Here is a 13,044-nt window from a genome sequence, read left to right as displayed (position 1 = left end):
GGGGCAGAGCGCAGATCTGCCCTGCATCATGAGACACGCCGAGTGTGGGCCCCGGGAGGTAGCGGAGCCCGCTGCCCAAGAAGGCAGGGCTGCGTCCAAGATTCCCAAGCCTCCGGTGCCGAGGCTGCAGAGGTTCTCAATCTGTGGTGCTCAGCCTCGGAGAACCCCTGAGAAGCCCCGGCAGATGCTGGCCCTGTGCCAGCGATTCTGGCGCGATTGATCCAGGTGCAGCCAGCAGCCAGGCATCGGGACTTTCTAAAGCTCCCAGGTGACTCTCACCGGCAGCCAGGGTTGAGGATTGCTGGCCTAAAGAGCCGTCAGGAGGGAAGGTCAGGAGAAACCCCAGGACGTGCTTGACAAGGCTCTACTTCCAGCAGCAGGAGGCCAGCGCCTGGCTGGATTCCCAGCCTGGACACGGCATCTGGGCGGCTCTGGCCCGGCGCCCTCAGTCCAGGGGCTTCACGTGGTCATTGGAGTCTTGGCTGGCTCAGCTCCTCCTGTCGCTGTCCCTCTCTCTCACTCACCCAGCATCACATGACCCATCCGCCTGTCAACAAGTGCCGGGCCCTGTTCTGGGGCTGGTGATGAGACTGCGGGAGACACGGGGAGCTACGTGCTCAGCTTGGGGAGGGCAACCAGCCTGGCCCCAAAGAAAGTGACACACGTTGTTAATTAGCAGCTTAAGGTCAACGTGTGGTCCCCGACCGGCAGCACCAACATCACCTGGGAACTTGTTAGAAAAGCCAGTTCTCAGGCCCCACCCCACCTCCTCTAAGGGTGGAGCCCAGCGCTGTGGTTTAATGAGCCCCCGGGGGGTGATGCTGTTGGGTGCGAAGCGGGAGAACCTGCAGCGCTGAGGCATCCAGGTCCTTCTCATCACCTTCACGTGCCTTCAGAGAACCAGCCAAGTGCATCACCGGATGTGAGGGGCACGAGCTTTGGGACCTTGAGGAACTCAAACTCGGGGCCTCAGTTTGCTTGACCAAAACCTGGGGATGACACCACCCTCCTCTGCGTGGTTGTGAGAACTGAATGAGCAGTTACTTACATAGTGTCCTTCCTGGGAGAGCAGTTGAGGCCCTATTACAACATGGTCATTGGCCTAAAGGAGCAAAGTGGGAGAGATGGGAAGGGGCCCTGATGGCCCTGTGACCGTGCCCGCCCAGCGAGGCAACCTGGGGCTCAGGGGGGAGCCATCACAGTCAGCAGGAGGGTTTCGTGGAGTGGGCGACTAGCGGGGCCTTGGGGGAGGGAGGACTCAGACAGGAGATGAAGGCAGAGGAACGGCCTGAGCCAAGGTGTAGAGACGGGCTGGGCGGGCCTGAGCTATGGAAACTGGGACTCTGAGGCCTCTAGACTGGGCTGTGGGGCCCACGAGGACAACCAGAGTGAAGGCGGAACCAGCACTGGGTTGGTTCCTGGGCTGGGCTTGGAGAGCCCGGGGGTCGGGTAACGTTGAGCCTCTACCAGTAGCAAAGAAGACACACGTGGGCAGGGAGAGGCCCGTGGGGTTATTGCAGTAAGTGAAGCCAGGGTCTCTCCAGGTGCAAGAGCCCAGTGCAGGTGCAGGAGGGCAGGAGCCCCAGTGCCTCCACCTTGGGGTGGAGGGGTCCCGGACTCTCCCCACCCAGCCCTGAGAGGGCTCCCAACTACTCTGGCCAAGGCAGCCCAGCACAGATTCCCACCCAGGGGACCCTCCCAGGAAAGTGACGCAAGGAGGTGCTGGTAAGGCCATTTATCATAGAGGAGACTGGCCCTCGGTGGGCAGAAATCACGAAATGTCAGTCTAGTGGGTGACAGGAGAGCTTTGAGGACACCCTGACTCCGCTCCATCTAGGTGACCTGGGCTCACCTGGGGCAACCTACTCAGTGCTGTCACACCTGCAGCCTGTGGAGAAGAGGCGGAGAACAGCCCAGAGAAACAGCCCTCATCTGATGGGGCACACAGGTGATGGCTGGAGACGGGTAGCCGGGGTGAGGCAGGAAAGATGCCCCCGGTCCCACCAAGGCCTGGGGGAACTGTCCCTCGAGTCCACCCACCGTTCTCTGCTCTGACTCTGGCTCCCCAGACACACCGATAAAAGGGGGAGGCTTCTCACGAGCTGCCTCAGCTCGAATCAGAAGCCCTGAGCACAACATAGAGGAAAAACCTCGAGCTTCTGGGACTTCAGGCAACAGATTGCCCGCAGCTGAGGGGACCCGTCTGACTGCCTTCAGTCGTCAATTCCTTCCACGCACCCCTCCCGGCAGAGTGAGAACAGACTTTCTGGAAGGGAATTTCGCTAGGAAAACTAAGAGAAGATTAGCTTTTGCCCAAATGCAGAGAGGTAGTTGGGTCCCCAGAGCACATCCCCAGGGGTACGAGTCAGGACTCTGGGTGGCAAGGGACAGATGCTGATTCTTGCCCACTGAGGAGAAGGGACCACCGAGGTGACAGACAAAGCTAGTCCTCAGGGGAGCTCCAGGACACTGTGCCCAGGCTTGGGCAGGGTCATCCCGCCAGACCAGCTTCCCAACACGCCCAGGCCTCATTGGGTGCCCCTGAGCCGGGCCTAGGGGCCCCAGGGCAGGGCTGTAACTGGCCTCCTTTGGGTCAGGTGCCCGTTCCTGGGGTGTGAGTGCCACTGACCTGTGAGGCTCTGTAGGAGAGAAGAGCCCACACAGGAAGCAAATTGTTCCCTGGGGGCGGGACATCTTCCCTGAGGAAGGCACCTGTGTATAAATCAAAGCTCCACGTTCCGTGATAGCAGGAGAAAAACGCATGCAGCTGTGTCAGTGTATAAACAGGGAGTGTTTCAATAAAGTCACTTCATTCATTTAAAAAAAAAAAAAGCCTCTGTGGGATTGGGTGGGTCCTAGTCCCACCTTACCTGCCCCCTCTCTTCTCTCTGCCCTGAGCCCCCAGCCCTGAGGGGTCCAACCCACCAGTTCTTCAGAAGGACCCTCATGATTACATCAGGCCCACCTCGATAATCTGGGATAATCCTCTCGTCTCAAAATCAGCGGGTTAGCAAGCTTAATTCCCCCCTGCTGGCTACCATAACATACTCCAGGGTGAGGACACAGACATCTACCCTGGGGTCCTACAGCTTGGCAGTGTGGCTCCAGGCCCCTCCTAACTCCCTGGGCGTGTGGGGAGAGTTGCTGTCCCGGGCCCAGCCCTGGGGCGCTGTGGCATCCAGGTTATCTCCCCGCTGCAGGCACGCACCCACCCAGGGAGCACCCAGAGGCTCTGGAGTGGAGGTGGCCTCGCTCAAGGAAGTTCTTGCTCGCCTGGCTGAGGGCCCCACGCGGCAGAGGCATGAGAGTCCTGCCGCTGCTCTGCTTGGCCGCGCTAGGTGAGCTGCCCAGGGACATCGTGGGAGGGGGCCGCTGCCAGGGCCTTGAGGGGGCAGGCTCAGGGTCCAGGGGTCTAGGGAGCACAGGAGAGGTGGGACCCAAAGGCCCAGACACCTCTGGAAGCACAGGACAGAGAGGGGAAGGTTTAGGCTTGAGTCTCAGACCAGCCCCTTAATTATTGCTTCAGCATTCTGGGCCCACTCTTTACTCATCTGCAGAATGGACTGATGATACGAAATGCTCCGGGCTCCAAAGAGCTTCTGTGAGTGAAGGTGCTTGTGGAGTCCTGGGCCTCCTTCCGGGCTCAGGACGAGGCTCTCTGGGTGGGCTCTGGCCTCCCCTCCACCCTGGGCTCTCCTAACCGCCCTCCCCTCTCTTACAGCCACCAGCAGCTCCGCGAAGCAGGAGAAAGGTGAGTTTCCCAGCATGCTGGAGGGCGGAGTACCCCCAGATGGGGACCCTGGAGTCAGAGGCCCCACCCACGGTAGAGGCCTTGGCCGGCCGGGGGAAGGGTGTTGCTGGTGAGTGGCGTCTGCTGCTAGACCACTGGACAGTTCTGGACCCCAGCCTCAACCCCTGCAGGGCCCTGGAGGGTTGGAGAAGAGAAGGCTCTGCAGGAGGTGGGAGTGGGCGGGACAACAGACGGAATGCGGGGCAAGGAAAGTGCTTGGCTTCCCCTTGGGCTGTGTGTGGGGTGGGTATTACCAGCGGAGGCGGGCAGAGGGCGTGTCCCCTGGCAGGTGTACCCCAATCACTCTACCTGAGTGCCTGATCTGTAGCAGAAGCCCCTCGGGGCGGGGGGTGTGACCCCAGGGCAGGCTGGGGGCATTCTGGTGGGGTGACTTGGCCCAGGAGGAGGGCGAGTGAGAGAATGAGGAAGTCCGGGCTCCCCCAACTCCTCCCTCCCCAAGGTCCAGCAAAGGGGAAACTGCCTGACTCTCAGAGGCAACAGGAAGGTGTCAGGGCCCCTCTCTCCACCAGCCGCCTGGTGTACAGAGCCAGTGAGAGGGGATGCTCCTGGTGGCCATCCCTCCTCCCCTCAGCTTTGCCGCCTCCACCTTTCCACTCCCCTTCCTTCTCCTGCCCCCATTTCTGGCCCCGTGACCCTTAAAGTCAAGGGGATCCGTCACCTCCTCCTCTCCACATCTCTGCAAGGGCGGCTGCCCTTCCTCTGGCCTCATCTGGACCTGTACCTTCCCTAGTCTCAGGGCTGCAGCTGCAGCCGCCTCTATTCCACTTAAGGGTGGGTCTCACTTGAGTGGGGCGCGGGCTGAACTCTCATTTCCTTATTTGCTTTAAAAACAAACACATCATGGTGTTTCCGCTAAAAGGAGAACGGCGCTGGGCCCTGGCCTCTGGGTCTCCAGGAAGTACCTGGGCAGGGCCGGTCCACCCCCCTCCGGCCCCTGACTTCTGCTCAGACTCTTGCCCGCAAGTCCTGCTAACTAAACTCCTAAGGAACCGACTGACAAATCATTCATTCATTCATCCAGTCATTCAATAATTACTGGTGGAGCATCTGTTTGGTGCCAGGTGCTGCTTGAGGCCCCAGCATGGCCAGAGCACAGGAAGCAGGGGCAGGGGAGTGTTGGATGAGGTGGGGGGGGGCAGTGTTGAGTAGGGGGGGCCCTGTGGGCATAGCAATGGGAGGGTTTGCAGCAGAAGGCTTGACCTGATTTACTCTTCCTGGGGTCATTTTGGCTGCTGTGTTGAGAAGAGATGAGATGGGGCTGAAGGGTAGAATCCCAGAGAGCCTTTAGACTGTTCCCGGGATCCAGAGGAGAGATTGGGTGATAGCCAGGAGGCCTGGCAAGGTGGTCAATATATATTCTGAAGGCCTTTGCTGATGGATGGGATGGGATGGGACGGGAAAGACACAGCTGTGGAAGATGGATGACTCGGGGGTTTTTGGTCTGAGCAACTGGGGGACTGGCGAAGTCAAGGGCAGCCTTACAACTGATTACTACTGATGGGAACAAGAGGTTGGGCCTGAGATATTGGGTGTTAAGAGCCAAGATTTTGGAACGTTTCTCTCTGTGTATTTTGAAATCCCCAAGAATCATGGCAAGTGCAGTATGGAGTGTAGCAGGAACCAGGCACAAGAATCTTCAAGGGATGGTGGGCATTTCTAGGTAATTGTAACCCAGAGGGGCAGGGTGCGGTGTCTGAAGACATGAGGTTCAAGGCTGCTGTTTAGGGAGGGAGGAGGGAGAGTGGTCCAGAAATAGCAAGAGGATGCCCGCCCTCGCCATCCCAGGCCAGTGTTGGGAAGGCTGTGAGGATCCCCCGCCACCTGAGATACCACTGGTGCAGGCACTGCCCCGGGGGAGGGGAGGCTGGTTTCCATTAGGTGTAGAAGGTGAGATGTGAGAGGAAAGCTTGAGGGTTACGGGATTTGGCGCCAACTGAACCTACCAGCCTTCCAGAGGGCGCAGGGGGAGGTGGGACGTAAAGGGGGACTTTGAGAGCCCTAGAAAGGGTGGGGCAGGAAGATGAGGGTGACCTGGGGACCTGAGGTCTCCCGTGGGGCTGCCATGAAAGAAGACAGTGTTCGGGGTGCGGGGCTGGGGCGCGGCCGGTTGAAGGACAGATTCAGAGTGCGTACAAAGGAATCTTGATAACTGTCCCCTCCCCCCCACTCCTGAAACCCACTTCACTTGTAAGAGGCTGTGCTAGTTTCCTGGGGCTGCTCTAACGAAGTACCACACAGAAATTGATTCTCTCCTGGTTCTGGAGGCTTCATCTGAAGCCTCGCTCCTGTGGGCTGTGGTAATCCTTGGCGTTCCCTGGCTTGTGACAGCATCACTCCAAACTCTGCCTCTGTCTTTACATGGCCTGTGTGTGTGTGTCTTTGTCTCTTCTCTTTAAGGCCCACTCTAATCCATCATGGGTTACTGAAGTCCATCTGTAAGGACCCCATTTCCAAATAAGGTCCCATTCACAAGTACCTGGGGTTAAGGCTTGAATACATCTTCTTTTCTGGAGGACACAATTCAACTCTCAACAGATGGGCTGCTTGTTCAACCCTCCTCAGATCCCTGGGCCCGAGCTCAGGTCTAATGAATTGGGCCTCCAGGGTTGGGACTCCAATCTCCAAGCTTCTGGGTCATCACAGAAACAAGCTAGGGAGAGGTAGGGGCGATCCTGAAGGGCCTCCGAGCCCAGCTGGGCGGCAGCCCACTGCCCCGGCCTGGGCGCAGCCCTAAGCCGCTCGCTCTTTCTTTAGCAACAGTGGGAGGCGCTGCACAGCCATTCGATCACCCCAGCCCTGGCCTGGCTCAGCTTCCGGTCCCCAGGGTATCCTTGTCACTTCATCAAATTCTGAGTGTGCCATCCTATCATTCAAATGTTCAGACACAGATGATGAATTTGTAATTAAATGATAGACCACTCGTTATGGGTGGGCTAGATGCATAAACTAAATAATCAAAAGGAAAGACCCACACAAGTCTTGTTAGAATAAAAAGTGAATGCTCTACCCTGTAGGGCACTAAAAAAGAAAGTGGCTCCTGTCTGTGAACTTATGTAAATCAGGCTTCTATTAATGGCCATCGAAATGGAAATGAAGGTGGGCCAGCTTTTTCTTTCCATTTTTGTTAAGTCAAGGTCATTTCCCCACAATGAAGGGAGCAAAAGTGTCATCACCCTTAAGCCTGGACCCACATTTCCCCGGGGAGGAAGATTCTGGCTCCAAGAGCCGTTGACTGTTGGGCCCCAGAGTCGCGTTGACGAAATTGTTGGTAGCAGTTTGCAAACTGGTGCCCTGGAGAGTAGATTAAACTCTAGATAGAGCTTTACTTAACTTCAAAGATTTTGCATGAAGGAGTGTTTGAAAAAAAAATAGTATGAAAAAAATGGGGGTTCTCATGAAGTTTAGAAAGAGGTGCCGATGAGAAAAGATTTGCGGTGTCTGAGCAGCCGTGGGCAGGGAGAGAATCCTGATTCTGCAAAGCCGCTGCTAGTTGTCTAGACCAGTTTCTCAGCCTTGACACGACTGCCATTGGGGCTGGATAATTCTGTTATGGGGGCTGCCCTGTGCATTGTACGATGTTTAGCGACTTCCCTGGCCTCTTCCCAACTAGATGCCAGGAGCACCTCACCCCCCACTAGCAACAACCAAAAATGTCTCTGGACACAAAGGTCCCCTGGAGGCAAAACCACCCCTGGTTGAGAAGGAAATATGCTTAGCAGTCAGAAACTTTAGGATTCCTAGGAAATGTCTCTGAAGAACATCATATTCTAGTTTCTTCCAGTTCTCTGCTCAGTGGGCAGTTTTCTGATCGCAGCATTTCCAGAGCCAATGTGCCTGGCAGGGCAAGGATGAGGAATGAGGTATATGATATTTAGATTTCATACACCCTTCTCTCTACCCCGCCCCCGGCCCAAGCATTCCCCCCCCCCGCTACACACTCTCCTTGAAAAGGCAGGTAAGTGCCCACCACGAATCATTCAGACTTCTCTCCCAAGCCCCCATTCAGAAGGCATCTTTGTTTAATTGCGATCGCTGTCTTGGAGAATTCAGTGTGGGCAAGATCAGACCAATAGGAAGATCTTACAGATGTTTTCTACATCAAAATCGACTCCAGGATCTGCCTACAAAACAGAAAAATTACTCCCAAGCAGAGAGGCGGTTTGGATGGATGAATGCCTGCTGGGAGTGGCTGCAGAGTGGGTTTTGGTCCTGGGTCCAGGGAGGAGAGTCCTCTGGGTGCTGTGAGCATCTGGTCTCCCGGTTCTTCTGAAGTCCTGCCTTTCCTAAGTGGCCTGTTTCTCTACTTCCATCCAACCTCTCCAAGTTTAGGATCCCTCCACTGTAACATCTCTCGTGGTCTGGGTCATACCCACCTGCCCCCTGCTTTCTGACTGTCCCTTTGAACCAGATGTTGACCTGTCTGGGAGCAGAAGCCTGACCACCACCCCTGCAGCCCACGGCATCTTTGCCATAGGCATTGTCACCACATAACTAACTAACTAATTGGCCAGAAGGCAATTTCGCCGTATGAATATAAAAAAATAAATAAAAGAGGGACATTTAAAAGGACATAAGGAAACATGAAAAATGAATTGAAAAATGAAAGACTTTATTATGAAATAGAAAATATGTTAATATATTTAAATGTGTGTAGATTCATGGCAACACTGCACAAATAACTGATTTTATTTTGTGGGTTGTATCTAAATCACTTGTCTTCCAAGTCTTTCGTTCATAGGATTTTATCCCTTTTTTTTTTTTTTTTTTTTTTTTGCCTGTTGATTCATCTTCTCGTTCAGCATCACACTTTTTCTTTTCTTTAAATTTATTTATATTTATTTATTTTTGGCTGCGTTGGGCCCTCGCTGCTGCATGCAGGCTTTCTCTAGTTGCAGCGAACGGGGGCTACTCTTCATTGCGGTGTGCGGGCTTCTCATTGCCGTGGCTTCTCTTGTCGCGGAGCACGGGCTCTAGGCATGCAGGCTTCAGTAGTTGTGGCACGCAGGCTCAGTAGTTGTGGCTCACGGGCTCTAGAGCACAGGCTTAGAAGTTGTGGCACATGGGCTCAGTTGCTCCGCAGCACGTGGGATCTTCCCTGATCAGGGCTCGAACCCGTGTCCCTTGCATTGGCAGGCAGGTTCTTAACCATTGCGCCACCAGGAAAGCCCCCACTTTTTCTTGTTTACTAAAATTTCTTCCTTCCTTAAGAGAGGTATCAGTTTCGGGACTTCCGCATTGGAAGGCCAATTAGTTTTGCAGTGAAAATGTTGGCAGTGGAAATGCCTGAGGCAAAGATGCGTATGGCAGAGATGCTTATGGCGAAGGTACCTAGAGCAGGTCTGGATGAGGAAACCTCTGATCTCTGACCTTGGAAGGTGGAGAGGCCCTAGATGCCTCCAGGCCACTGTCCAGTATCAGGCCTGAACGCTGGGCCAGCTCATTGGCTGCCTGGCCCACTCTGTACTTTACTTGTCCCCATCCTGGGAGGAAATCCCCAGCTCCAGGGTGTCCTCAAGGAACACCGGGGCCACAGGACTCAAGGTTCACCCCTTTATCACATAAGGAGATCCCTGCAAGGAGCGGATGCCACGCTTCAGCGTGCAACCTGAGAGCAACTGCTTCGTTCCGCCAACAGATAGTAACTTTCTGGCCAGGGATGCGGTGATATGCAGGACTGACAGAGCGCCTGGCCCCTGCCGCAGGGGACAAAACTGTTGACTCGAGAAGTTGAAGCCAGTGTCAGTTCTCCCACCCTGTGTTCCAAACTTCTCCGTGCTTCCTACTCATGTCCTGATTTCAATTTATCTCTGTAGTAATGTTCTGAGCAGGAAGAGTCTAAACCCAAGAGGTAGACTTTTCCTGCAGCAGTTTCTTTTTTCTTTTCTTTAAAAAATTGAGGTGAAGTTCACATAACACAAAGGTAACCATTTTAAAGTGATAATTCAGTAGCATTTGGTCCATTCACATTTCCCAAAAGGAATCCCCATATGCATCAAGCAGTCACTCCTCGTTGCCCCTCTCCCAGCCCCTAGTAACTACCAATCTGCTTTCTGTCTCTGAGGATTTTTTATTTTTTATTATTTTGCCACACTGCAAAGCATGTGGGATCTTAGTTCCCCGACCAGGGATCGAACCCGTGCCCCCCGCAGTGAAAGCGCAGAGTCCTAAGCACTGGACCACCAGGGAATTCTCTGGGTATTTAAAAAATTCTGGGTATTTCACATGAATAGAATCATACAATATGTGGCCTTTTGTGTCTGACATATTTCATTCAGCACAATGTTTTTAAGGTTCATCCATGTTGTAGCAGGTGTCAGTGCTTCGTTCCTTTTTATGGATGAATACTCTTCCGTCATACGGATGGACCACATTTTGTTTATCCATCATCCGTTGATGGACATCTGGGCTGTTTCCACCTTTTGGCTGTTGTGAATAGTGCTGCTGTGAACATGTGTGTACAAGTATCTGTTAGCGTCCCTGTTTTCAATTCTTTTGGTATATATCTAGGAGTGGAATTGCTGGGTCATATGGTAATTCTTTAATTTTTTGAGGAATTGCCAAACCAGCATTTTCTTAAGGTGCTTGATAAACGTTGGTTTCCTTCTTCCTCTTTGGACTGTCTCATCTTTAAGAGACTGCCTAAATTTTATTCATTGTTAATCTGAATTCAAAATTAACTGGGTGTCCTGTATTTTTAGCTGCTAAGTCTGGAAACCCAGAATATACCACATGAAAATAAAACCAAATACATGTATGAAATTGTATGGTATACACTGCAAGTAGGGTAGAAGCTCAGACGCGAGGCGGAGGGAGTAATCCAGAAGGCTGCCTAGAGGAGCAATCAATCAGTTAGGCCACTAGGCTCATTAGGCATGTGTACTGAGGGCATTGGCTAGGGAGAGGGCATTAAAGTCTCCCAGCCACAGCTGTGCTCCTGCCCTCTCCCACCCTGCCAGAGCCGGTGTCCCAGCTGCAAGCTGACTTCACCCTGTTGGACAGGGGGTCAGGCCTCAGGGTAGAGGTGTTCTGCCAGGCATCCTCGGGCAGCCCACCCATCACCTACAGACTGGTCAGGAGGAGCGGGCACATCCACATGCAGCAGACTCGGAACCCTGGGCAGCCAGCCAACTTCTCCTTCCCACTGAACCAGACGTCGGACTGGTTCCGGTGCCAGGCTGAAAACGACGTCAGCGTCCAGCACACTCCCTTCACACTGGTGCCCCCAGGTGAGAGGGCCCCTTGGTTTCCAGAGGGGCAGCTGGCACTTCTGAGTAGGTCAGTGGGAGGTGCCAAGAGCAGGGAAGGGTGTCCTGACGCGGCCATGCCTACCCTGGCCCGGCCCAACAGAAGTCCAGCCCAGCTGCCCCCCGCCTCCTTCACAGGAGAGCTGCCCCAGGGACCCACCTTCGTGCTGGCTGGCTGCCTCATCTCCGTCATAGCCATCTTTTCTTGGAAACTGAGCTGGACCAAGCAGATCAGGTAGGAAATGGGTGCTGGATGTGGGGGAGGAGTGAACTGCTGATGGCCTATGTGGACCAATGGGGGCCCTGGCTTGGCAGAGCCGGTGGTGGTTTGGTAGGGCAGGGCTGCCATTGGAACCAAGCAGGACCCTATGGGGCTTTCCCAGGACAGACCCCTCCTCCATATCTTCTGCTGTAGCTCCTCTCTGAAGTACCCAGATAACAGTATCTCAGGCATATTTCCTGAATTTTTCAGATGCTAAAAACCACCACCAAACGGAAGAAATTAACTACTTGATGATCATGAGCTCGTAGCCCAGGGGCCTTCTGGTGCCTAAAGATTGATAATGTTAACCTCTGTGACACCAACCAATCAGAGAATTGATCACATACCCTGCGACTCCCCTCCCTCACCTGGCCTATAAAAATGCTTTGCTGAAAGCCTTCGAGGAGTTCTGAATTTTGGGGGGCATGAGCGCCCCGCCCCGTTCTCCTTGCATGGCCCCACAATAAAACTTTCTCTGCTCCAAATTCCAACATTTTGGTTTGTTTGGCTTCACAGTGTGTTGGGCACACGAACTTGCGTTCGGTAACACCACCAGGGCAAAGAAAGGGCCATGTTGCTTATGCATGACTTGCAAAAGCTTACTTAGGGCCTACCGTGTGCCAAGTGCCCATGGAGCACGTTGGCGGCTTTATCTGACCCTGACCATGCTCTGGCCGCCTTGCCGTGGAGTCCACTGCCTCTGGGTGGGGCTCTCTCCAACGCTCCCTATTGGTCTGAGGATGAGGCCTCCCAGGCACCAGGGTGGGCCAGGGGCTTCTGCCCTCCATGGAAACCCCGTCAGTCTTTCCAGCTGGTGACCGGAGGCAGGGGCCGGACCTCCTGGGGTCCCCTCTCCAAGGCTATTACTTCACTGACTTGTAAAGTGACCAGGGCCTTTGTGCTGTCCAACCCTGGGCACCGCAGGCCTCTGTGTGCTCCACCGGCCTGGCCTTTGGCAGCGGTCACCTCTGCCTCCGAACTTCTCACCTCCCTTGGTTCCTAAGACACTTCTGTCTCCTGGTCCTCCTCCCCGCCCCTCTGGTACCAAAGCTGTCTCCCCAGAATCACACCCCTGCCCCTCCTCCAGAATCACACCCCTGCCCCTCCCTCGAATAGAAACCAATTACTCTTATCTAAGTTTCAGGAGGAAGCAGCAAACAGAAAAAAAACAAGAACCAATTAGAACCAACTAGGCTCAAGATGGCGGAGGATTTGACTTCCAATAGATCTAGAGCCTTATTACACGCTCTATACATTAGCTAAATGACACACCCACCAGGACCAGGACAGCTGGCAATCACCATGATGACAAACCGAAAAGCCCCCACAAGGACTGAAAAGGAGAGTTGCATCAGTTCCAGGTCCAAACCACACCCCTGTTCTTGGATAACTCATGAATATTCCTCCCACTCATTCCAAACCCCTCCCTTTTACTCCAACCCTCCTATGTATTTGGTGTCTCCACCTGAATTGGGTTGAGTTGATTTGTGAACTAGGTTCCCGCTTCTCCATTCTTTGGCCATTGAAGAAAGCTGGTGCTCTTCCAGTCTCAGCATACGTTTTATTGACTGAGCAAATCAAACCTCCCTGGCTGAGACAGGGGGTCTCAGCCGGAGCTAGGACCCCAGTGTGGGTTCGGTCGACCAATTCACTAACACCTGGCCAGCCTCTTTGGTGGGCTTTGTCCAGGAGTCCTTGGCACTCCCCTTGTCTTACCTCTGTGCCCC

General features: G+C 54.2%; 1 protein-coding gene across 1 annotated transcript; it reads left to right on the top strand.

The window, feature by feature from the left end:
* Nucleotides 1-28: 28 nt before the first annotated feature.
* C19H17orf99 (chromosome 19 C17orf99 homolog) lies at nucleotides 29-11,802 on the top strand. The gene is made up of 7 exons (XM_061176953.1): nucleotides 29-115; nucleotides 226-329; nucleotides 3,201-3,338; nucleotides 3,722-3,751; nucleotides 10,877-11,037; nucleotides 11,194-11,290; nucleotides 11,528-11,802. Exons 1-7 carry the CDS (start codon nucleotides 29-31, stop codon nucleotides 11,532-11,534), a joined length of 624 nt encoding a protein of 207 aa, XP_061032936.1. The 3' UTR covers nucleotides 11,535-11,802.
* The last annotated feature ends 1,242 nt before the right edge of the window (nucleotides 11,803-13,044 follow it).

The sequence above is a fragment of the Eubalaena glacialis genome, chromosome 19 (assembly GCF_028564815.1).
Source record: "Eubalaena glacialis isolate mEubGla1 chromosome 19, mEubGla1.1.hap2.+ XY, whole genome shotgun sequence".
Lineage (NCBI taxonomy): Eukaryota > Metazoa > Chordata > Mammalia > Artiodactyla > Balaenidae > Eubalaena > Eubalaena glacialis.
The sequence above is the reverse complement of the archived record's forward strand: the minus strand, read 5'-3'. Positions and strand labels throughout refer to the sequence as shown.